General features: G+C 37.1%; 1 protein-coding gene and 1 pseudogene across 1 annotated transcript; both read right to left on the bottom strand.

Moving 5' to 3' along the window:
• Window positions 1-642: 642 nt before the first annotated feature.
• Window positions 643-26,613, bottom strand: CTR9 (CTR9 homolog, Paf1/RNA polymerase II complex component). The gene is made up of 25 exons (XM_036221048.1): window positions 26,388-26,613; window positions 25,088-25,186; window positions 22,867-23,106; window positions 22,269-22,386; window positions 21,715-21,804; window positions 18,865-19,013; window positions 17,833-17,940; window positions 13,942-14,049; window positions 13,606-13,842; window positions 13,291-13,380; window positions 13,022-13,150; window positions 12,730-12,913; window positions 11,378-11,466; window positions 10,691-10,876; window positions 10,520-10,607; window positions 10,196-10,344; window positions 8,518-8,634; window positions 8,215-8,360; window positions 6,975-7,046; window positions 6,326-6,461; window positions 6,017-6,163; window positions 5,442-5,599; window positions 4,300-4,396; window positions 3,950-4,062; window positions 643-1,722 (listed from the first exon to the last, which is right to left on the bottom strand). The coding sequence occupies exons 1-25, from the start codon at window positions 26,430-26,432 to the stop codon at window positions 1,296-1,298; spliced, it is 3,522 nt and encodes a 1,173-aa protein (XP_036076941.1). The 5' UTR covers window positions 26,433-26,613; the 3' UTR covers window positions 643-1,295.
• LOC118603725 lies at window positions 16,572-16,690 on the bottom strand (annotated as a pseudogene).
• Window positions 26,614-27,318: the final 705 nt, after the last annotated feature.

Genomic DNA, 27,318 nt, shown 5'->3' with positions numbered 1-27,318 from the left:
TAAACTGTATAGTGCTACATAAAAAGTGCTCTTGAATTGACTAAATTATTGAATAGAAAACTCATACTAGTACCTTAGTTTTCTTGTATCTTAAAAAAAAAACTACAAATCTACAAAGAATTATAAAAGTTTTAGGCAAACAACCATTGCCTTAATTCAGGTTCTGTAATGGCTGAAAAATGACTGCTAGAAATTTATTACTTGCAGGAAAATTACTGCTTCTCTGTGTTCATGGGAACATGGCTATGTCCATGGGAACATAGGCTGTCACCTATAGGAACATAACATTCTAACAATAAACTTTCTGCTTCTGCACCCCAACTTATACACCTGACCTGTGAGTTGACAGGTAGTGAATAGAAGACAGACCTTTGTGTTTAGACAGAATGAAGAATGGGATTTTGGGCTTAAAAACCCTGTACCTCTACATTTCGGGGCTGCTTAATTTGGGGTCTGTGTACCCCTGGCAGACCCAGCTAGCTGAATAAAGAGTGTGTTTCCTATAACTCACTGAGTTCTGGTGGTCTGTGTGTCTTTCGGGAGCTGGCGGCTACAATATTTCTTCCAAATATTTGTCTAGTTTATGCTGAATTTTTATATACAAATGTACTGAGCCAAAAAATAATGACACAGAGTCACCCATAAAAGTTGGTAAAAGAATTTTATTATGTGGCTTAGGTAGTCTTTGCATTCTACTAACAGAAAAGCATTTTCCACATCTTATTCAACCTAACAAATTATATATTTGTGATGTTATCTATATGGCCGCAGTATTACACTACTGAAGAAAACCTTCCTTTTGTTTGTACTTTGGTGAAATTATACAGTAGATAACCATTCCTCCAGAAAATAGAATTATTCTCAATCTAAGTTTAAAATAGAATAAAGAAGGTAATGCCAAGTTTCTTGCACCACTTGGTAAAAGATCGCAATAAAAACCAAAACAGTATGCTGCTTAACACACAAAGAAGATGAGACGTCTGCCAGCTTCAGTCAAACCTTTGTAGGAATGATTCAGCATCTGGGTTTATTTTTACTGCAGTTTTCACATATGATAGGTGGAATTGTACCATAATGAAGAATGGTCACATTCTTCATTTGCACAAGAGACTCAAATGTTGGACTCTAGCAAAGGAAATGTCTCTTGGGGCTTAGTAATATACAAACGGATAGAAAAAAAATTGCCTTAGGAAAAATTTCACAATTGTTTGACTAAACATCTGAAACAATTTTATCACAGCTTTCATATATTAAAAAAGTTTCTCCAGAGATGAAGCTTATTTATGAAATAAAACCTAGTCACTATCATCTGACCCATGTTCTGAGCCCCGATCCGAGGCCTCATTGTTGGATCCCTCTGGTTCCGATTCATTTCCAGAGCCTCGGCCAAAACCCTCATTATCGGATCCTCTCTCCGAATCTCGATCTGACTCGGCACTTGGAGAAGCCGGGCGAGAGTCAATCTCAGAACCTCCCGAGCGGCTTCTCCCAGACTGCAGAGATTCGTTGTCAGACTGTTCGGAACCCGAGGGCCTTCTCTTTCTGGATGGCTGGTCACTGTCTGAATCCTCATCTGACCGCTGTCGTCGGGGCCTCCGGGGACTGCCAGCCTCGCTGCCAGACTTAATCTGGTTCTCATCTGAGTCGCTCTCTGAAGAGGAGTGTTTCTTCCGCCGTTCACCCTCGTCTGAGTCGCTGTTGCTGTTGCTGTTGCGTGGATGTCTGGCAAAAAGACAAACCCTGGTTAGGTACCAGGATTTTGGCCAATGGGGAACTTGACAAGTAGAGAATGTGCTTTTAAAAAATAAGGGCACTTAATGTTCTACTTCTTGATCTGAACAGTGTTTATATAAATGTTCATTTTGTAATATTTGTTTTGTGTACTTTTTTTTTATAAAAGTGATATGTTTCACAATAAAAAGATTAAGAAGGAAAAAACAATACGGTACTTTATCTGACAACATAAACAATGAAGGATGATTCTTACTAGGTTTTATCAGACAACTTTTCATCATAATGAAGCATTTCTCAATTTAATTTATAAGCTTATTAAAAAAAGGGATATTTTTATTTTTATAAACAAATTCACAGCAGCAGAGGTAAAACCCAGGATCTCATCTGGCTGTAGAGACTTTGAAGAATTAACCCTCCCCCAAGGCTAGACTTCCTGCCCTTATTACCATCTATGCTATCAGTATCTGAAGGGCAAGGCCGCCATTTCTTCCCCAGGATCTGCTACTACACTGTCCTCCCCCATGACCAGATTTAGTCAAGACAGGAAGTTTGAGTTCAAAGAGTTCTGTGGCTTGTTTACTTTTGCTCTGAGTACCCCCTCTACTTATCAGTTGTTAGGTTAAAGGGACAGGGACTTGTGCTTATGCTTGGAATGCTGGTGGCACCCAGGGAGTCTTGGTTTCCTGATGGCTCTGGAGGAAAGAACATTCCTTTAACCACTGGGATAGCTCCTTACCCCGCCCTCTCACCCCTACAGCTTTGGAGAGGACAAAATACTTCTCTGGTATATTCCTTAGTTTTGGTTTCTGTGGTAGATATTTCAAGAGAGGAATACTGAATCCTACATTGGTTCAGTCTAAGAAGGGTGAGGGAGGTGAATCTATTACTCTCTTCAGAAACCTACACACACATGTAGTTCAGATCACTGAGAGAATATGTAAAGAAACTAAGAAGATGCTATATATTCATTCTGCATATACACTAAAAGCCAGTAGGCCCCCTGGGATCCAATTCACTCCATTCCATCTGGCCAAATAAGCAAACACTTCACCACGGTCAGAGCAAAGTTTAACTGATGCAAGTGGCTCAAATCGACTTGGCCTTGACCTCAAGTGTAGGTTTGGCAGCAGCTCAGCCTCTCACACTGGACCTTTCTGGCTATAAGTTTTAACAGTGCTCATTCTAAAACCATACATTTCATTGCTCTGATCACACATGCCACTAACCAATGGACTAGGGCAATGCTTGGGTAAGGGTGAAACAGCACTTTAGGGAAAAGCAACCCAAATTTGTGTCATTCAGTCTTCGGGGTAAAGGGGAACTGCAAATCTTTACAGATGGCTCCCAACAGATCTCTACTCTATGAGACGAGCCTACCACCAGTACCCTTAGCCCCTCAGTGTGCTAACCTCCCACCTCTAACCAACCAGAACTACATATTCTAGTACTCAACTCAAACAGCCTCTCCTTTACAAAAAATATCACTTACAGCTCCCCCAAAAAGCCCAACTCCAGATTAGGTATGGTCCCTGGAGAACAACAACAACAACAAAATGCAAAACCTAAGGACTAACGCTTAACCCGCAATAACGTGGTTCTTGGTTTATCTGTGATTCTCCACTGCCTCTAAAGCATAAATTCCTTGGGAGCATGGTCCATGTCTTTTTTCCCTGTATCGCCAGCACTTACACGCTATCCCATACAGTGGATGTTCAAATGTCTGATGAATGAATGAATTAAACGATGGCCATCAGAACATGGTGTAGTATAGTATTACGAGTCCTGGACTAGGAATCCAAATTGTGTGTGTGGGGGGGGAGAGGTTGGTACCTCAGGCTTGAGGGGCAAGTTTAGGACAAGTAAAATCAAATATGACTCCACCTGGTGGGTCCTGAGCTAAAGGAGAGCACTGGACAAGCAGTCGAGGATAAGCCCTTTGCAAAGCAGGCAGAGCTGAGTCACCACTGCTCAACGTGGGAGGAAGTGGTCAAGCAAGTCCCTATCTCCAAAGGACCAGGATCAGGCTACTCATCATACTTTTAGCCAGCCAATGGTAGTGTAGCAAAATGACACACTTAGGAGAGTTTCATGCAGGAAATTTAAAAATAGGTTTTCTTCAAACACTAGACCACTATTCCAAATGTCCGAAGACAGTGTCTCTGGAGGAACTCTATTATCTTTCATTGGAAGAATATACCAAGGGGAAATTTCCTACCCTTCATCAGCAATCTTAAGTTTATCCTCATCTGAAGAATCATCACTCGATGATATTATGGCTTTGGATTTTATTTTTCCCTTCATTGAAGGAGGCAGACGTTCTGGCTTGGGCTAAAGAAAGATGACCAAATATAATAGATTAGTCAAGGCTCTCACATTAGGGCACCTTGTTAAATGCGATTTGCACTATAATGATACAATCAAATGGCAACCAATAAACTTCAAAAACCAGCATTTGTGCTTGAAGAAATGGCAAGGAAAGAATGTATTCTAGTGTACTGCAATCTTTCATGCCTACAAAAAAGACTGTATGTAGGGGGACAGAAAACCACAGTATCATAAACTTACAGCCTTCTTCTTCTCTGCTCTTGGTGTACGGCGCTTTTTTGGTCTTGGGCCATTTTCTGTTTCATCATCATCAGATCCTTCTTCTCCCTTTGTAGGTCTTAAGTAGTGAACACCAAGAAAAAGTTTGTCAAGATTCACTCATGTCTATAAGTCCACAACAACTCTGCCATCTCAATTCTGAATACCTTTCTATATGAGTGCCTAACCATACTGTACAGTCTTCAAGCGGGGGACCATAATTTATTTTTGCTGCACACATGGACCAGGAGTCTGTGAAAACCATGTATTTATGCAATGTCTGTGGACTAATTTAGTCACTGTTGAGCTCTCTTATTAATCTAAAATTAAGTCTGAATCTTGCATTTGGTGAAGTGATAATGGATGTGAAAAAGACCCAGATCCCAGAGCTCAACATCTTTCCCCTCCTCCTTCGTCTGTCCCAACTACTCATTCCGGGCCTGCTAATGTTCTATCACAGCTTCAACTCCATAGTTCTGTGTGTGAATGAATTCACAGCTTCTTTCCCAAGTATATCAGCCAAGGGTTGGGAAGAATAGATCTAGGTAAGATAGCCGACAGGAGGTTCCTGGACAGGGAAGCACAATGAGAAGAAGGGGACAGCTTAGGGGCACGTCCAGGTGAGAGATAGGCAGGGCACCTCGTAACAGCAGATGGTACTGGGAGGATCGAAAGGCCCCTCTTTTACATTAATTCACATTTAAAATACCCAGCAAAGCCATTAAGTGGACATCACTATTACCATTTTACAGAGAGGAAACTGAGGCTCAGTGACTTATTCTAAGATTGCAGATGGATGGGTAGTGTGAACACACCGGGTTCTCATTCTAAATTGTATAGGTCTTCCAATAAATATTATAATTTTTTAAGACATAAGAAAGCCGGTTAATATGACTAAATCATAGCTCTCAGAAGGAAAACTGTGGAGATGTGTGGAGATTCCAAATACTCAAGAGGATTTTATAGTGGGGTCTATCTTAAGATTAAAGTAGGACCTAAGGTATGAAAAGGCTTTACTGTCTAGGAAAGTCAAATGTTTGCAAATTCTAAACATAAGAAAGTTCCAGAATTTGAAAAGTATTTTTGCCACCTTTATAAGGTTATTTAAAACACATTAATAATACCTTCTCCTCTTTTTCTTCTTTCTGTCACCACCCTCCTCTTCTTCACCTTCTTGTTCACTACCACTTCCCTTTCTTCTCTTCTTCTTTTTGGATATTGGCAGGTCTTCATCGGTGTCATCGTTGACAAATTCATCAAACTCTCCTCCCTTCTTAGAACGCTGAAATCCAAACAAGACTACGATCAGTTCTTTCCTGGCTAATGGAATGTGGCTGAAATTCTAAGGTGCAGAATGAGGCCCTAGCCTATCAGTCATTTGACAAATGAAGGATCTTTTACCAACTCACATGGAAGAGGGGCTTGGTGAGGCCCAGATTTTAATGACTTCTAATTGGGAGAAATTTCTCAAATGGGAAAAATCATCAACTGCTTAGGTCACTACAAGGTAAAAATTTGTATGGGGCCAACATTGGGAAGCATTTCTAAATACCAACTGCCAATTAAAGCATTCCATCTTGGAAAGCTGTTTTTTAGCTAAGTACTAAGTATGGAGTGAATATAATCATTTTTATCTTCACTTCTGAAAGTCAAAAGACAGGAACTGGGACCAGCAGCGTTAGTGGGAGTCACGTCTTACCCGTCCACCACCACCACCTCTTTTCTTTTCTTTTGTTGCTTCAGTTTCTCCAGTAAACATAAGAATATTTTTGGTCTTCTCTACATACTGGGCCCGCTGTTCTAAAAGTTTCTTTTGCTCTTCCTTTTCTCTGAGTCGTTTCTCTTCCTATAAAAAAAAAAGGGTAGGGAAAAAAACCTCATCATAATGTTCCTATGATGAAATAAATCATGGCCACCATAAGAAGGACTTCATTTTTACCATACAAAGTATGTAATACACATGCATGTAATTCTTTAACTCTAGTATAAGTGAAAACACAATAAATACCTGTTCTTTAAGAAGTTTCTGCCTTAACAGTTCTTTTTCTTGCTCTTGTTTAGCCCGCAACTCTCTCTCTTCTTCATCCTGTTTGCGTGCTCGGGCCACATGGTACTGGGCCTGGCTCAGTAAGTCAGAGCATTGTCTAAAACATTTCAGATTTTGAGACGCATGAATGTAGCTAGTGTACTTTTTGTTCAAAAACTCAGAGCATCTGTTTTCCTTACACAAGTTAAAACGTCTGAAGCAGGATCATTAGCTGCTATCTATGGGACGTCTTAGCAAAATTAACTAACTTTGTTTCTCATAAGCCAATGCCGTCAACTATGTTGTTTCCCAATTATAAATGCTTGCCCAAAGCACAGCTAAAAAAGTTTCCAACATTATCTTCAAATGTGATTCAAATAGTCAGGAATCATATCTTGATCCTGGTGACAGCTGATGTATTTTCCCACACAACTTAAGTACTAAATAAATTTTGACATATTACCTGAAAGGACACTTAGGAAAGAACCTTGGTCCAGGTTAGGGAGTCCCAGAGAGGAGCGTGAAGGCTGACCCTTGGAAGGCCAGGAACCTGTTCACTACTGTGTCACTCTCCCAGCCCACATCAATATCACTGCCTCACCCAAAGTCACCTTCCATAAACAGTAATTACCTGGCTTCTGTAGCAGCAAGGGCCAAATCGAATCTCATTTTATCTCCAACTTTACTCAAGTAACTGAAGTATCTAAATGGAACGAGAAAATAAAATACTTTACTTAAGAAAATTCTAATAAAATAGGCCCTTTATATTTTTAATCTGTTGTACAAAATTAGTCTGAGAAAAGGCTTATATATTGACTGACTTACATGCACGTATTTAATACATGAAGGGCTATCATCTCAATAGGAAAATTATATATGCAACTCACTTAAAAAAAGACTCTCATCAATATGCCACTCAATCTGTTTAATAAAAAACAAGTTCATTAAGAAAAGCCAAGTTACATTTAATGTTATCAGTAAATTAACAAATAACCAAAAATAAGTTCAAGCAATAAATATTTACTAAACACTAAATTTACTAAATCTGTCAACATGACAGTTAGGAGGTTTAGGTCATGAAAGTACACAATCTACCAAGCAAGGCAAGAAATGCTTAAACAAGAATTTAAATAAGGTTGGACAAAACCTAAAGAGATGTCAAGTTTTAATTTTACCATACACTGAATTACCAAATAAATACTATAAAGTTATATCAATTTGAGCTGAGTTGAATAAACCTATTCATTATTTAAGAGGAAAGGCCTTAATCATAGCTCAAGGAAAATTAATATGCCAACATAAATGGAATCTAAAAGTTTCAAGTGTGTAAAATGCTGGTCATATTATTGTCAAGTTAATGAAAAGTCTAGGGCAAGCTTGCAAAGCCAGCCAGCCAATTTGAGCGACCAACTACATGATCCAAATTTGACAGCATCCTAGCTATGGTTTGGTGCCACCTGGTGGCAGCTGTCTGCTTTGAATCCTCCCCCGCCCCCTTTTTTAAATTTTTAGTTTTAGATTTGACATTCAATATTATTTTATATTAGTTTCAAGTGTGCAGCATAGTGGTTAGACATTTGAATAATTTATAAAGTGATTCCATTTATTAGTCTACTACCAACCTGGCACTATACATAGTTATTATATTAGGGACTGTATGTTGTACTTCACATCCCCGTGACTATTCACCAATTTGTACTTCTCAACAAACTCTCCCTTTTCACCCAGGCCTCCTACCCACCCTCTCAAATAGATTCCCTTTTGAGATTTTTTCCTATAGATTCCAGAGGGAAGTGATTTTCAGCACCTTTTGAAACACATGGGTCTAAAAAAAAAATGCATTTCAAAGGTTGTTTCTATAAAATCTTTACCTATGTGCAAGTTCCAGTTCTTTCACAGCATTGAGTACTTCCTTCAGATTACTCTTTTCATCTTTCAGGACAGAGGTAGCTAATCTTTGCAGGACCAAGGCTACGTTAAACATTAGAACTGTATCACTGGGTGCCACATGTCTAGCCTATAAATAAAACCAAAGCAAATATTTCATATGATCTAATGACAGGAAAAGGATTTTAGTCAAAGAGAGCATAAGGTATGTGAACATGCTTAAAACAGAATAAAAAATACATAATAGAGTAGAGAATTGAATGAGAATAATAATGAGTTCTTTTTACCTTCAACAAAGTCTGTTTGCATTCCTGCAACTTGCCACACTTGAAGAGGGCTCGCGCCAGATAGAGCACAACTTCAGTGTTCTGGTGCTTATAGAACTTCCGGAGACAGTTTTCGTACTATGATAGAAGGAAAAGTTAATTAAAACACAAAGATTAAATGATATCATTCCGTAATAAAATTTCAAGTGATTTTAAGGCATATGAAAATGTATTTTATATCCTGAATGGTTAATTTCAAAAAAAAAAAAAAAAAATCTGAGAACAATTTCTGACATTCACCAGGATACATTTTCACAAAATAAAAATCTCATCATGAGAAAAAATACTTTTTCTTCCCCCTCCCCACTTCCACCCCTGATCTATGGATGTTGCTGTCTCCCTGGTGTACCCAGGGTATGGTCCATGGCTCCACCTGGGGCGCACGCAAACCCCAGGACCTTCTGCATGTAAAGCGGACGTGCTAACCACTACACTATGGAACCACCACAAAAAAATGAATATTTGAAATAGTTTTTCCATTTGAAATCTGGACCAATACTGAAAAGATAAGAAGACTTTTTTCATATCTTTAGCAATACTATCTAAAATTAGCTTATTGACAACTGTTAGATGTCATACATCTAGCTCCTTTGGGTTCGACTCTACCACTTTTCTTTAGGATTGGTGGAACCCACAGGCAATGAGTGTGAGAGGTCTTGTACTTCCAGTTGTTAACTTTTTGGTAAAATCAGTATTATAGCAATACCAGTGTTAATTTTAACATGAACATGTCACTTGTTGGCCATGGAACATAACTTGTCATAGGTAAGATCTTTTTCAGGGAAGATGGTTAGGGGGTTTCCCCCTGAATATCCCATATATTAGTTCGCATTTTAAAAGGCAACATTACCATTCCGCAGATCAGAAAGGCCAAAAACATAACTTCTGAGACTTTCATATACAATCTGGGTTCTCTCAATCCTTATGACTAGGGCCTTTCCAACATTCTGAATTTAGTAATAACCCCCTTCTTAGAAAAAAGGTTAACCACTTCCCAGAGCCTGGACTACCCTTGTCGTCTTCCTTCATTAAGAAGCTTGTTTTTCTGACCCTAATAATTCCCAGAGAGTCCAAAAGCCTTTTAATTTTAAAATAGGAGCAATATGACTTTTTTACTTCAAGTTTAAGCATTCAACAAATATAAAAAGCATAACGAAATTCTATAATCATGAATACATCCCTGTGGAATTTTTTCCTTTACTTTTAAAAATGTCATTTAACCTTTCTGAAACTCAGTTCTCCCATCTGAAACCTAAGAGGATAAAATAAGCAAACAGATATTAAATCCCACCTATCTTCTGTGCACTACTGATACACTTGGCAAGTTAGTGCCAAGTACTTTTCATACTGTATCCTCACAAAATTCTGAGATTAAGCTACAATTATCCTCATTTTATAGGTAGGGAAATTGGCTCAGAGAGGGTGTCCTTTGCCCAAGGCATGCAATTAGAAGTAGAACCAGGACTCATATCTCTGTCTGGATACCACAGACTGGCCTTAACATTACATACAACGATAAACCTCTGAATAGACACGGTATCATAAAACATAGCATGCAGCACAATGACAGAGCCAGAATGGTTAAGAAAACATCTGCTCAACAACGATCACATTATAAAAATATTTTAAAAGATTTTACCATCTGAACAGCACTAATATATTGCTTCTGTTCCACATAGATGTGTGCTAGGTTCAACCACACATCACTGATATCTGCTGTTGCTTCTCTTACTTGGGCAAATACATCACGAGCTTCACGGAAATATCCTTTGTGGGCCAAAACAGCTCCTAAAGTTAGAAAAAAGTTCATGGTTAAGAATTTTCTAATTGTAGCCAGAAAAACTAAAAGTCCTATTTTAAAATAGCTACCATCATTACATTTAGAGAAAAATTCTGATCTACAAACATTTCTCCAAAACCATTAATTACACAAATCATTATGGTTATTCAAGAGTTATAGTACCTATGCCATTTGCGGCATACAGATTCTTTGCATCATTTCTGAGTACTTGCTTATAGATGGCCAAAGCACGATCTTGATGACGCTTTTCCTAAAAAAAGCAAAAAGCAAAAAAAATTCAAACGAGAATGAAATGAGTATCAGTTTTATTTTAAAGAGACAAAAAGAAATTACCTTTTCTCGGTCTCGGGTGGGCTGATGTAAAGTTTGGAGCCAGACGTTGCCAAGTGCCAGCATAGAATAAGTGTCACTCTGTGTAGATGGCTGTTTTAATATCCTCTCAAATTTCTTCTGGCCTGGACCCCATTCTTGTTTCGCCAAATGAAGATTACCAATCAAAGACCAAGCATCTGGATGGTCCTGAAATACACATATAAAAAGAAGCAAAACTTGTAATTTGGATTCAGAAAGATCAATCATCTTTCCACAATAGCTAATTACTGAAGAGGTTTATAAGCTACATTTACGATAGTGTTTTTCAGACTAAGAGTTGAGATAGATTAGTGAGTTGTAAAATCAATTTGGCATGTAGTTATCAGGATAAGAAATAGAATGAAAATATGGTAAAAATATCAGTGTAATTTACAGGGCAAGAGCACATAATCATTTGCAAAACTTTCATTTAAGTTGCTTACATACACACTTGTGCATAGTAGGCTATGATTTGAAATCCGTTTCTTACTGTGGGTCTTAATCAAAAAGTTTAGGTTAATTCAATATGCTTTAATATCTTTAATAAGTAAATGAAAACAGGGAGATGCCAAGATATTAGAAACACAACAGCTATTAAGAGGAAAAATATTTACTTGGGGAAAAAGATGAGATAATTATTTTTCATACCTAAGAGTTTATATTACCAACCTGATTGATCTGAAGAGCTTCCTTAAACCAATCCGAAGCCTCATAAAAGTTTCCTTTATCTCTAGCCATGGCTCCTAGGCGCAGATAGCCTGAAAATATACATTTAATTAAAAATTTTTGTTTAAAACATTAGCTATAAAGAATCATAACTTTAAAGTCATACTGCTGAAATAATTATTTTTGTTGTTGTTGTTGTTAATACAGTCATACAATGAACAGTAAAGTTCCACAGGTGAAAAAATATCAAGCATCAATATAATTAATAACGTAACAAGTTAAAGCAACTCTGTCGCCAACAAGTCTTACTATCTGACCAAGTAGACATCTCTTCCACTCCATTCCCAATGCTAGAATCCTGGTCCAAGTTCTTATTTCAAACTAAGTTATTTAAAAAGCTTGGAGCTGTTCTCTTTCCAATTCCTCTCTAATACACGGCACTGTCAAGTTTTTTCTTAAAAAGCTGCTTGTCATATGGAAAAATTTGAAAGCATGGACTACTAAGGAATATGTTAGAAAAACTGGGCTCTACCTGTGGCTCTTCCATTTAATAAAAAGTGCCACACAATTTTATGTTATTTTCTCTATAAAATGTCACTCTACTCAAGAAACCAACCATGGCCTACTATTACCTACCAAATCAATTCAAATTCAGTCTGGCATTCAACTAAAATCTTATTTTAAATCATGCTAGCATCTGTAACAGCATGGCAGGGGCCAAGTTAATAGTTCCCGATTTGACCAGAGTCTAAACATCATAGCTCTAGGTTCTTTTAAGGGAAGTATAGTATATAAATTATTTTTAATTAAAAATTTCCGTCTATAGCCATGCCAACCTGAACATGTCTGATCTCAGAACCTAGCAGGGTCGGGCCTGGTTAGTACTTGGATGGGAGACCACCTAGGAAGAACAGATGCTGTAGGTGTTAAAAAAATAATAATAATGAAATAAAAAAATAAAAATAAAATTTCCCTAATTTTACAATGTTTAGGTTATATAATTCAAGGTAGGACATTTTTAGTAATGATTATTTCAAGGAAAAACACTGCTCTTTCTCACTATTATATTAAAAAATGTTTATAGGATATCAAGGCAGAACCATCATAAAAGTAAATCCATTACCAAATATGCAAAGAGTTGTTAAGAGTCTGATAAAGGAAGCCAACCCACTGAAAATGGCCTCATCTATAAAATATGGTCCAACTGACTTTTTGTTGTTTTAGTTTCTAATATAAATTTAAGTAAAGCTGCATCTTATTTTTTTACTATCGATTCCAAGAAAGATTTTTTTTTCAGGCTAAATTTTTGCTGTTGTGGGAATTTAAATACATTTTAAAAAGTTTAAAATTCTTACAGTCAACATAATTAGGGTGTTCCCGTAAGATGTTTTTATATAGTTTTTCTGCTTCATGGAATTCACACATTGCCTCATACAGCCTGGCTAAATTGTATGATGTTGTAACAGAAATGGCATTATAATAATGTTCATCATGCTCAGCTTCTGCCTTTGCACGGTCCAATGATGCCAAAAAATATTTCTGAGAAAGAAAAGAAAATTACATTTTTAAAATACTTAGTCGATCTATCTAAAAAAGTATGCATTCAACTTGATAGTATAAAAGAAGGGAATGTTTCTATTTTCCTACCTTTGCCTCCCCTAGATTTCCAAGTCTAAAATGGAGGGCACCCACATTATTCAAAATCTCTGGGGGAACATCGGCCTGCACTTTCTCCTGAAGGATGCGAGTCGCTGTTCCATAGGCTGAAAGTGCACCCTAAATTTTCGAGGTGGACAGAATAAGGTGTAAGTGAAAATAAGAGAGACACACATTATACCAGCCTTACCAAAACAGCAGCAACAACAATAACAAAAAACCACTAGGTGGGAGATGAAAGAAAAACATTGCAAAAATACCTGTATATCAGTCTGTTCTAAGATTTGTGCCAATTCAATCCAAGCTTCAACGTCATCAGGATACTGTTCTGTGACCTTCTTCAAATGGCCCTGGGAAACAGAGATCATAAAGCTAAAATGTCCACCACAGGCTGTCAGAGTAAAAAGTGGTGGCCGCTCCACTCTGTTTAATAAATTACCTATTCTTTCAACCAGAGCTAGCTCAGCTAACAAAACTGCTCCCATCATATCTTTACTAGCAATAACAAAAAATGAGGAATGAGAGTCATGGGATAGATAGATAACAGAAAATAGCTAAGATTTTAAAAAATGTACCTTGGCAATATCTCGTTTTTCCTGATCTTCTGAGGCAGCATACAGAGAGCCAAGAATTTTCATAGTTTCATAATTATTTGGATAAGCTTTCAAAACTTTCTCAAAGCACTGAGATGCATTTTCTTTGTCACCTCGATAAATATACATTTGTCCCAAACCAAAAAATGGCAGCACAAAAGAGGATGAGGCAAACTGTGTGGCTTGATAATAGTACTGGAAAGCTTGGTCATAATCTTCCTAAAAAAATGAAAATAAACAAGACCAACAGTATGTATAGTTTTTAAAAACTATAAAACAAGGAGATTAGATATTTAGAGAGGTGTAAAGTTATCTTACCTGAACATGGAATGATCTAGCCAACTGGTAGCAACTTTCTGCTTGCATAGCCTCCACTTCTGTATTATGGAATGCATGGAGAGCCAAATGCTGAACTTTACTATAGTCCTGGACGATGAAGATCCAAAAATCAATTGAGCAAACTCAAAACAACTCTAACAGTCTCAACCATAAGGCTTCTTTAAAAATGTTAATTGAATTAACAACAGCACTGTATCTACAATTACTAATAATTTTTCTCATTTCCCTTGCACATAAATTCAGGGGAGATGGGAACCAACATTTTCCTAGTAGTTAACATTTGCCCATTACATTTATTACTTCATTTAATCCCTACAACAATCCTTTGTGGTATATCAGCCCTGTTTTTGTAATGAGAAAACCTAAGAGAGGTTAAGTCCCTTATTAATTGTAGTGGGAGCAGTTACAATTATTGAGAATTACTATATGTTAAGTACTATGCTAGGTATGATGCTTATATTAGTTCCAAGCTTAATCAAAACCCTACAAAAAGTGTCATTGTTACCTTTTTATTGATAGGGAAATGAAGGCTTAAAGAGATAAAGTGTGTTGGAAAACCTAGAATCTATTTTTTGTTTGTTTGTTGTTGACTGCAAGGAAATGTTGTATCACATGAGAATACCAAGTGCCAGAGCTGGATTTGAATTCAGGTCTGCTTGAATGCAGGGGCCTTGACCTTCCCATTAGACCTGACTTTCATTTGGATTACCCAGCTAAACTCCTTCGAGTCTCAAAAAGTCAGAGTTTATATATTGGAAGTAGGAGATGACGTTCCAGTTTTAATAGGAATGCATTTCTTTCATTTGATTAAAAATCTGGTCTGAAGTACAGCTTTTGTTTGGCCAATGGCCAATTTTGACTTTTTTTTTCACATTAAGAATAATAATGTGATTGAAGTCTTTAATAGTAATTGTTTCTCATTAGATAAGTATTTAATGTGCATATTACATTTAATCCTAACTACTAAGCCTCAAATTGTATAAAGCAATTATTACTGTTTTGCAAGCAAGGAAATTAAAGTTGAGGGAAATTAGCTTATTTCCCCAAAGTCTATAACTATATAATGGTGATGCTTGAATTTGAATTACATCATTCAAACTCCACACTTTTAACTACATTACACAATCTTTTAGTTAAATTTATATATTGTTCAACTGTTATGAGGGTAAGGGTTAAATGTTCAGTTTGTCTTGTTACGGAATCTAATTTTCCTATTTTTATTACTCCATGACTCATGACACCCTTTTAGGGAATAAAATAGTTTTATTTGAAATTTAATATATACTATTTTAAAGAGTAGATTCTATTTTAAAATCCTCATTCATATCTTTTTTAGTACAACTGAGACTTCTCTTAGATTTTTTTCCCCTCAAATTTTTGTTCTTAATCCACTCTACATCCTGGCTGCTTTTTTTTCCAATCAAAAAACCAACCTCAATTCTCAGCTCTTTCTAGAGGTCTGTGTTAATTGTTCCAGGAGTCAGAACAGCTCCCATCTCAAAACTCACTTGACCGCTCAATTACTGACATGTCTGGGATGTTAATTAATAATACCGTTTCTTCCCAGCTAAATTATTCTGCTGCTGTAGGGGATGTAATGCAGAATGGTGGACAGAAAATTAAAAGACTGGATCTCAATTTTACTATATCTAGCTGATTGGATTTCAGCAAGTGATGTTACTTAACTTTGCCAAGCCTCAATTTTATCTGTAGAAATGGAAACAGAAATAGCCTGCCAACCTCCCCAGGGCTGCTACAATAACAAGTTGAGAAAATGTATGTAAACATGCTCTTAAAGACATATATTCAATGCAAGATGAACCAAACTAACATATGTAACTGTTTTATCTTAAACAGTAACACTTCATTTGCTTATGAGATACATTTCCATCTTCTAAATAGTTGCCTTTTAGTACCATAACAGTTACGGCATAAAGCTTAATTAATAATTCATTATGAAAGGGGAGTATGGTTCTATAACAAGAGGGAGTAAAGCATGATGGTTAATAGCTGTGTGACCTTGGGATATGAACTCTGCCTCAATTATTTATCCACCAAATGGGTATAATACTGCCTACATCATAGGATTGTTATGAATGTTATAAACATTCATGGAATGCACATTTGACAGTATTTGGCATTTAGAGCATTGATTGAATGCATATTAACAGCAACAATAACAGTAACATGGTATCTATTATTAATAAAGATTGATGGGGTTTTGTAAACTTTTACTTAAACTGCTAAATAACTAGTTAAAGTTCTTGGTACAATTTAGTACCTGGTTTTGCTATGGTAAATTATAGTTTCATGCTTATTGTATAACCTTGCCAATGAAATCTTAGATTTAGTACTCAATAAATCTAAAACACCATTGTTTCTACAGAATTTGTGGCAACTTTAAAAATTACATCATAATCAATATGATGTAAAATTTCAAATGACTCCTTGTTGCCTACACAAGTTAAGTCCAAATTCTTTACATTACACAAGTGCCCCACCATCTGGATCCATGTATCCCCTACCATGAGCCCACCATATGCTAAACTTAAACTACTAAGACGGGTTCATAGATCTGTGACTTTCCCCTTTCTTTTTTCTTTTTCTTTTTTTTTAAGCACCTGATCTTCCTGGGTGGTCTCCCATCCAAGTACTATCCAGGCCTGACCCTGCTTAGCTTCCAAGATCAGACGGGATAGGGCTTATTCAGGGTGGTGTGGCCATATACAAGATCTGTGACTTTCCCCTTTCAACTACTATTTGACTTCCACCTAAAAACCTAGTTAAAGAGCTTTTTCTTCTTGGTGAAAATCCTTTTAACCACACAGTCATTTCCTCTTTTATTTCTCTACCACAGCAGTGTAGAGACCTTTATTTTTACATTTACATTTGTTTGTTTACATGTCTGTTTTCGAAGAAATGGAATCCCTTGAGTGCAGATATCATGTTTTATTGACCTCTGCATCCCTACCAGTGTTGGGTACAGTATAGAGTCAATATATGTTAAATGAATAAATGAGTAAGTGGAAAAATGTATCCACCCCCTGACGACTAACCCTCAGATAAAACTCTAATTTGAAAAAAACTCTTGCCATTTTCAAATTGTTTTCCCAAAAGTATCAACTATAATACAGAAAAATAAAAAATCAGGATTTAAAAGCAGAGCACCTCATACCTTCTTGCCTAGTCTGGTATAGTGACTATGGAAAACAGTATGAAGGTTCCTTAAAAAAATTAGAACTAGAACTACCATATGACTCAGCAACCCCATCCTGGGTATTTATCTGAAGAAATCCAAAACACTAATTTGAAAATATATATGCATCTCTACGTTCACTGCAGCATTACTTATATAGTCAAGATATGAAAGTAACCTATATGTTCATCAACAGAAAAATGGATAAAGAAGATGTGGCACAAATATACAATGGAATATTACTAAGCCATAAAAAAGAATGATATCTTACCAGTTGCAACAACATGAGTGGACCTAGAGGGTATTATGTTGAGTGAAATAAGTCATACACAGTAAATACCATATTTCATTTATATGTGAAATCTAAGAAACAGAAGAAATAAACAAACAAAACACAAACAAACTCACAGATATGGAGAACAAATTGATGGTTGCCAGATGGGAGGGGGGTTGGGAGGCTGGGTAAAAAAGGTTAAGGGATTAAGAAGTACAAACTAGTAGTTATAAAATAGTCACAGGGATGTAAAGTACAGCATAGGGAATATAGTCAATAATACTATAATAACTATGTAGGGTATTAGTTGGGTACTAGACTTATGGGGCAGTTACTTGTAAGTTATATAATCGCAAAATTTTAAAAAATTAGGTAAAGAACTTTAATAAATGACTTCTACCTTTTTGAAGAAAAAGTGATTTGCCAAGTGGTTCAATACCATAGGGTTGCTAGGATCAATAGTATAGGCTCTGGAAAGAAGCTGGACACCATTTTTGATGGAATCGGCCTAAAATAAAAACAATGATGGCAGGATTGAGTGAAAACATTACTTCATTAGCACTTTTTCAGTTTTCTTTATAGTCTGAAGAAATAAAGTTATGTAAATCTAAGTTCAGATACCAAAATATAGCTTTTGTTTTAGTTGACCTTCACCAAAGATAAAACATTTCAAACAGTGAATTAAATTGTTAGAATTTAGTTTTCTTAAACTTAATTGTAGAAGTACCTCCATTGGAAATCCTGTCTAGACAATTATACATAAGAGAAAGCATGATGGGGAGCTTCCTTCTCAATACAGGATAGAACTTCCCCAAGAGAAAGTCTTTTATCCTTTCCCTTTCTTCTTTCCTTATAAGGCTGATGTAATAATGAGATGCCTAGAGATGGAAGAGCTATCTTGCAACTATAAGGTGACAGCCTTGAAAGGTCAACTATTAAGGGAGGATAGAAAGATATAACACTCTGGGTTTCACGATACTGAAGCGTCAAATCCAAGACAACCTAGTTTAGCAAACAATAAGAACCCTAATGTTTAAGTCACTCTAGTGGTTTTTTTTTGTTGTTACTTGCCACTGAAAGCATTCCAAACTGATATACAGTCTATGGTCCCTTATTTAAGATTCTACAATCCAAAAACCTCTAAAAAACAAGTTTTTTGGAGCAAGCTCATTTGGGGGTAAAACTTAACCTGAACTGTGAGGCTATCCTATTTGTGTGAATGGTCACTCATTTCGCCATAGAAATATAAGTTTTTATTTGGGATCATGTCCTAATAACTTGGATGTTCTATATTATACAGTGCAGGCATCATATTACATTTCTATAATCTGAAATCTCAATATGTAAAACGCTCTGGTCTCAAGAATTTTAGATAAGGGACCATGGGCCTGACAAATCAGATAGGAAATAGATAATTTTTTCACTCACATACCTCTTTATTGTTGAGTTCTAGAACAGCCAGTCCAACCAATGCTCCCACACATTTGGAATTGAGTTCCAGGGCTCTGCTGAATGCCAGACGAGCTTTCTCTAGTTTGTTAAGTTTTACAAAGCAATGGCCCATACCTAAACGAACTTCCGCTAAAAAAATAAAATGAGGTTATTCAATCTGTCACACTAGAGCATCTTCAGGGTTCGAATTTTTTAAAATGATTAAACATTCTCTATTTATGAGTTGCAAGGTCCCAAAATTGACTTTAGTGTAACTACACTATAAAACCTTTTGGTATATCACAAAGTTGGTTTCACTAGAGGTTAGATCATTCCTCTCCCCGCCCGTGACCCTCACTCCCTCACCATGGATACCTTTCTCACCGTAGAACAGAACACCTATAATACTGGTATCTTTCGTGTCTTCCAACACTCTTAGCTATACTTAATCTTCAATATCTAATTTTTGAAGAGCAGGTTGTAAATAGAGAATAAAAAGGCTTTATTAAGGCCTTAAATACTGTGACTGACTACATGCACATACTGTTATCCCTTGAGAGTTATGCTTATACACGCTACTCAATTTCAAGGCCATGCCAAAACACAATCGTGTTGCTATCTAAGGCCAATCTCTCCTCTGGTCACTAGATCCCACCCCTTCTCATCTACGTAAGCAGCAATTCCCAATCTTTTTGGCACCAGAGATCAGTGCTCCTATGAGAATATAATGCCTGATGATCTGAGGTGAAGCTGAGGCACTGATGCTAGCGCTGGGGAGCAGCTGCAAATACAGATGAAGCTTTGCTCATTGACCCACCACTAACCTCTGCTGTGTGGCCCAGTTCCTAACAGGCCACAGACTGTTAGCGGTCTGTGGCCCAGGGTTTGGGTATCCCTGCATTTAAGGACATTGCTCCACAACTCTCCCCTATTTTTCTTGCATTATCAAATTTTCCCACTCTACTAGATCATTCTTATCTATACATATTCTCCCATGTTAAAAAATCCTGATTCTATTTCCCTTTCTAGCTGTCAACCCATTCTTATTCTTCCCTTAACAATAAATTCCTCGAGAGATGTCTACATTTGCTGCCTCCAATTCTTTTCCTTCCATTTTCTCTTGAATCCACTCCAAAGAGGATTTCACCTCCATCAATACAGTAAAACTACTTTTATAAAGGTCACTAATGATTTGTATGCTGCTAAATCCAATGATCAACTCTAAGTCCCTATTTTATTTGTCCTAACAACAGAATTTGACCCTCTTATGGAAACATTTTACTTTTGATTTCAAGGACACTATACTTACTCTTTTCCTCCTCTTTTTCTGGCTGCTCCTTCTCGGGCTCCTTTGCTGATTCTTCCTCATTTCCATAACCTCTAAATGTCAGAGTATCTGAGAGCCCCATCCTTGCACCTCTTGTCTATCTACACTCATTCCCTTGGTGACTGCACAGTTTCATGAGTTTATATGCTATCTACAGGTCAATGACTTCCAAATTAATACTCTGGCCTCTCCACTTGCATGGATAAAAGGCACTTAAAATTTTTCATGTCTAAAACTAGTTCCTCTTGAACTATCTTCCAAATGTACTACAATGTAACTCCACTCTTCCATTGCTTATGTGAAGAGATTTCTTGAACTCTTCCTTTGTCACACACAATACTATATCAGCTCTCTCTTCAAAATGCACTTAGAATCTGACCTCTTGTACCTCCACTATTACCACCCTAGTGCAAACCACAGTCATCCCTGACCTGCATGAATGCACAGCCTCCTACCTCAGCGGTCCCCAGTTCTCAGATTGTGGACCGTACTAGTCTGTGGCCTGTTAGGAATTGGGCCACACAGCAGGAGATGAGCAGTAGGCCAGTGAGTGAAACTCCGTTTATATTTGCAGCCGCGCCCCAGCACTAGCATCACTGCCTCAGCTCCACCTCAGATCATCAGGCATTCGATTCTCACAGGAGTACCAGTTCCTCATGCCAAAAAAGTTGGGGACCGCTATATCTACCTGATTTCTCTATTTCTTTCCTTGCCCATGCCCCATTCTAGTTTCAACCTGGAAGTTCAAATGATCCTTTTAAATATGTCACATCATGTCACTCCTCTGCCTGAAGCCCTCCAATGACTTCTTATGTCTCTCAGCATAAAAGCTGAAGTCCTTATAATAACAACCCAAGACACCCTACATGATTGCTCCCTAATTATATTTTTGACCCCACTTCTTACTAGTTTTCCTCATTCTCTCTCCATTCCAGACACACTGGCTTCCTCACTGTTCCTCAAACTTGCCAGGCCTACTCTTTCCTCAGGACCTTTGTATGTCCTATTCCCTCTCTTTGGGAATAATCTTCTCCCATATATCTGTACACCTCAGTTTTTTTAGGTCTCTACTCGAATGTTACCATTTCAGTGATGTATATCCCTGGTCAACCTTTCCAAGCTCCCCACCACACTCCTCATACTCCTTTTCTATTTGTTTCCTTAGCCCTTATCAATATCTTACATAGTATATATTTTACTCATTTTATCTTTCTGACTGCAAAATAAATTAAAGACTTTGGTCTGTTTGGCTTATTATCTGGGTCTAGAACAATGTCTGGCACATAGCTAGTAGTCAATAAAATTGGCTAAAATAACAAAATTTTGGAAAGAAAAGTAGCATAGGGCAAAAAGATTACAATACAATCTACTATTCGGCTTTTGAATCAAATATTTTATTAAAATCTCAATTCTGTCATTTCAACAATGCTACAGTATCTTTTCACAATTTCGATACGCAACTGCCAAATCTTCAATATTTTATGTTGTATCATACATAGCTTAGACTTAAAGTTTTTCTCTTACCTGGACATCCTGGGTTAGTACGCAATGCTTTCTTATAGTAAGCAAGAGCTCCTCTGTAATCCTTCTTATTGAATGAAATGCAAGCTTTACCTGTTTTTAAAAACAAACACGCATTGATTAAAGAACACAAGTCTCATATGCTTTACACTGACTCACCTAAATCAAATACATCTCTAAGTAAGAAATACTTGAAAATAGTGAAAGTGATTTCATATTAAAACTTGTTTTCCATAAGGGAAACCTATAAATAGAACAATCCTGTCTTTATGTTAAATATTATAAAACAATAATTAAAATAGCTCAGAATTATCCAAATTGAGATTGTTTATTGACTCTTTAGAAGTGGATAACAAATTATTCTTAACTGGTATATACTTTATTTCTGTAATTTCCAAGAGAAACAATGATCTATTTCAGATAATTTCCTTTTTAATAATATAAAGCTCTTCTACTTTGCTCTCAAGCCCATTAGTAAGGAGTTATTACAAAGCTATATATTCCAAGTATATGCTGAAAAATATAGATCCCTAAGATGATTGCCAAAAATGACTTACCAAGAAGGGCTGGGATATTATTTGGAGACTGATTGAGTACAAAATGAAACTGTGCATCAGCCTGATCCATTTTGTCACCTTCAAGTAGGCAGAAACAAGCTCTTCCCAACAAATGGTTCTGAAAAAGTAAGGCCTAAACTTAGACTTGACTATACCAAGGACTAGCCTCAATTTAACATGAAAATAGAACGCTAAAATAAAAACCATTTTGAAAGAAGGTTCAGCATCATAAAAATTCCTATATCAACTATAATGTGTTTAAACTCGTAATAAGCAATTCTTAATTATAAACTGAGAAATTATCCTGAAATACAACAAGTCATTGCCAGGTACAATGACAAAAAGAAAAGTTCGAACTTCTTAAAATATGCTTAAAATTCATCAGGAGATGCTGAAATTACTGACTCAACCTGTGGACAGGTTTTTATATGCTAGGTTATTTCAACAGTAAAAGGACCTAAGAAATTCCAGTTTTAACAAGGAACCCTTCTTCATTTTGACTGTGTCGACCATGTTAAGAAAAAAATCTTTCAAAAAAAATCTTTGCCTATCATACACATTTTCCCTCATATATTCAAAGAAATATGACTTACTTTACCTGATCATACATAATAATTTTGTCAGCCATTGTATACAACAGGGTTGCCTGTGTAATAAGATCTTTCTTATTGTCCTTATTCTTTTCCTTCCGAGCCTGTTGTACATAGTAAGCCGCCAATGTATCCAAGCAAGTCATCTGGTCTTTTTCATGGTCTCTATAGTCCAAATTGCCATCTATACGTGCTGCTTCCAACAACTTTACAAACTCTTCTGTTTTTCCTTGCTTGTAGTATTCCAGCTATAAGGTAAAAGCATCAAATTAGAATTACTAAGGCATATGTCCATGCAAAAAGTTGTACACAAATCTTTACAGCGGCTTTATTTTTGAAATAGTCAAAATTGAAACAACCCAATTGTTGATCCACAAGTGAATGGACAAACAAGCTGTGGTTAATCTGTACAATGGCTACTGTTCAGTAGTGGAAAAAGAAAAAGAACTGTTGATACATGTTGCAACATGGATAAATCTCAAAATAATTACGCTGAGTAAAAGAAGACAGACCAAAAAGAGAATATACTGTATGATTCCATTTATATAAAATTCTAGAAAATGCAAACTAATCTTTAGCAACAAAAATCAGATCAGAGGTTACCTGGGCACCAAGGGTACCAGGGGAGAGTTCAGAGGAAAGTTTCGGGGGCGGGGGGGGGGGGGAGGGGGGGTGATGAATATATTCATTATCATGATTGTGGTGATGATTTCACAAGTGTGTATACATATGCTAATATTTCTCAAATGGTATACAAGAAATATATGCAGTTTATTATAGGTGAATTTCATCTAATAAAACTATTAAAAATTATAATTACTACAAATGTTTCCAACTTACTTCTCACCTAGCAATAGTTGATTTCAAACTAAATCAGAGCCCAAAAGAAAAAGCAATATAAAGAATTCTAAACAGAAAACTTGGGTTCTGATTCTAGATCTATCAAAAATTTTCTATGACTTTGGGCTTGTTGAATAACTTCCCAGGCATGTTTCATTTATTAATAATAAAAGGTATATCAATCATTCATTAACCACCTACTATGGGTCACATATTATGCCAGGAGCTTCATATTCATTATCTCTAATCTGTACACCTACCCTTAAAGTGTACTGCCTATATTTTAAATGAGAAAACAGGTTCAGAGGATAAACCATTTGTCTAAGGCCATAAAGATAGTAGGCAGCCAAGGTGGAATTTAAATTAAGGCCTCTCTAATCCCAAAGCCTACACTCTTTTCTCTGTAACAACTTAATGCCCACAATATTTCACCAATTTATTTTACCAGAGGTGCCATGCTAATCCTCCAATACTCCAATTTTTGTGTAAATGCTGTTAAACATTCATACTAAAAAAAATTGAAGTTACCTTCAAAAAATGTGTGGCAAACATGAATGGCTAGTTCTCTACAGATTAAGAAAATTTAGCACTTCAAGTTTGGAAGACACTACTTGTCACTGGACTTACTGTAAATCCTTATCTAAGAAACTCTTAAGAGTTAGGCTTGAGCACTGAATACACGCCCAATTCCTGACCTACTTCTCTGACCCTTCATGATAATATTAGGAGCCTCCTATGTATCTTTACATAAAAGTGACCTGTGGCACACTTGCTTAGGAATAATGATTATAGCATTTACTATATTGTATCACTACCATCATTTCCTATAATGTTCCCATAAAAAAGAAACATTATGCAGCCAGTGCTGGGTACGGTGGAGGGTGTAAGAATTTTAGGCTCTCTGAAGTGATTCTTCTGAGACTCTCCAGTAGTATTTATGTTATAGAGGGACCAAACAGGAAAAAAAGCTTAAGCCATTCATCCAAAAGGCTTTTTGTGAGTTAGCCTGGAACCTAATCACCTTCTTGAGTATTTTATGGGAAACAATGTTAAGTAGCAATGTTTATATCCCAGCATCTTGCCTTTTCTCAGCTTATCCATAAATATTGTTAGTCTTTAATGAGTAATCAATCTCTAAATAATCAAATACTTAATACATATACTATTTAATTTAAATGAATTTTGTCTTTAGCAAGATACACTAATTTACCACTGGTAAGCACATCTTTTAGGAAACTAGCCTTTTTTGTTTCATAAATGGTAATGAAATTGACTTCCACACACTGTATAATTAATTTATATGCATACAAGCTGACTATTACTGTATCTGAAAACAGAAACCACATATTTTTCTCAGTCATAAAAAATATTTGTTGCATGAATACTGACCGCCAAAGCAATCCATATGTGCAGTTGTGTGTGTTCCTGTTTCAAAATACTGATAACTTCATCTCCCTCCGGTAACTGATCGAAGTCAAGTTCAATGACCTAAAACACAAAATACAGGTTTTTAATTCTATTTTTTAAATTCACATTTCTTCTTTGCTGCTTTTCTTGAATATCCATCAATATGGATATATGTATAATTTGTGTTCACTTTCAAAAGGGCGGAGCGAGTATATGTTAAAACTTTAAGGAGCTCATGACAAGTAGGTTATATGGTAATATTTTTAAAAAAGCATAGAGAAGCAAACAAATCCTGCTACTTGTATTCAAATCACTAGAACTATAAAATACTAGAAAAGCTTTGTTTACTCAAAAATAACTAAACAGAATTTTGTTTAACATATATTGTAGGTAAAGTACAGACAGATACTCCAGAGACTTGGATGCTATAGTCTGACAATCCTAGAGGCAATGCAAAGTTGCATGCCACTGTACACATTAGCCATGAAGGCAGCATTTGTGTGTTGCATACACTCTTGAACGTGGGCACAAAAATAGCAGGAAAATGTTCTGGAATTAGATAGTGGTGATGATTAACACAACTTTGTGAAAATTACCAAAACGACTGAATTTTATAGTAAGTGAATTATATCTCAAGCAAATGAATAAAGAATATGAGATCTCCAATAAGACAACATCAAAGCTGAAGGTTTACTCAGACAAGCCATAGGCCACCCATGAAGAAGGAGGCATCGGGAAGCGAGAGTGGGTTAACTCTATCAGCACACAGAACGGGTATACCTTGGGGTGGGGGGGTCTCTATTTCGCGGATGGAGCTTGTGTGCCCAACATGGTGCACCATGACAGACTCGAATTTCTAAGGGAGAAAGGGCTACATCCTATATATTCTCAGGGAAAGATACTTGGTTTGAGCAGCAGAGAGATCACGGTGACATCAGCGTCCACCTCCGCGATCTGTGAGGTGCTTTACAGTTTATCGAGCACTCTCACCCCCCTGCTTCCGTGAATTAGGAAAAGAGCAGAGTACTGTCAAATACAAACAAGGTAGAGAGGAACTTTCAAGAACTCCTCGAGTAGCCCCCAGGCTGCAGAAACGCAATGTTCCCAACCTGGGAGGGCGCAGGGGCTGGGAAAGAAGGTCATTAGAGCTTCCGCCAGAGATTTCGATCTGGGCTCCTGGGGGAGAGGGTGCTTTCTCTTTGGAAACAAAGCAGAGAGAAAGTGGGAAGAGGTGATCGTCCAAGTTCACGGCCCCAAACCCTCCCCCACACTCGACACTTACCTCGTCAGTGTCCCGGAGGGGAATCTCTATGGAGCCCCGCGACATAATGAGATCAAATGGTGAGCAGGTGTCTCGCCCTGCCGCTTCGCAACCAGTACTCCTGGCTTCTGGCTCGTCCAGAGACTAGCGGCGGCTCGGGCTCTGGTGGTGACTGCCGCCCCGCGGCGCCGCCGGAGCTCGGGTTTCTCCTTCCCTTCAGACGCTTAAACAACGAGCAACAGAAAGCTCCCAGCCACTTCCGGCAGCTCCGCCCCCTGCCCCGGAAACAGTCCTCTAGGGAGGGCCTATTGGAACGCGGGCTCGCAAGGTTTCGTTAACACAGATGGCTGTCCACTGGCCAGCGGCTTCTGAATCTGAACCCCTCACTGGAGCAGGCCAAGAGATACACGCCCAAGGTGGAGCCACTCGGTCCCACGGTGGGCGGGGAGACTAATGAGGCACGGTTTCGTGGGCAGGCCACTGACTGGCAGGAGACCTCTAGCCAATGCTATCGGGCTTCTCCTCTTAGACCTGGACTGGCCTCTGTGGGGTGTGCGTGGCCAACCTTGTTTTTCTCTCCAGATTGCTGTGAATATTTCAGCCATTCATTCTCAGCCCAGTCATTGGTTCCCCGTTGAACAGTTATTATGCGCGAGTCATGCCTGTGCTACCTTTGTGATCAGTTTAAATATAAATGTTACATTGAATTCTGTAATCATTGTGATAGTTCGTGTATTTTGTGGGTTTTTTTGTTCTTTGAAGCATATGAGATTTGTGATTTTAATAAAATTGTTGAAGAATTTGATTAAACTTGTAATCAATGTTTTGATTAAATTATAGAAATCGATTAAATGTTTTAATTACCGTTTTCATTAAATTATAGAATATGATTAAATTAGCCTGTGATCAATGTTTTGATTAGATCAGAGAAGAATCTGATTAAATAAATTCG

This window comes from Rousettus aegyptiacus, unplaced genomic scaffold, assembly GCF_014176215.1.
Source record: "Rousettus aegyptiacus isolate mRouAeg1 unplaced genomic scaffold, mRouAeg1.p scaffold_m13_p_5, whole genome shotgun sequence".
NCBI classification, from domain to species: domain Eukaryota; kingdom Metazoa; phylum Chordata; class Mammalia; order Chiroptera; family Pteropodidae; genus Rousettus; species Rousettus aegyptiacus.
This window is presented reverse-complemented; position numbering and strand designations above follow the sequence as displayed.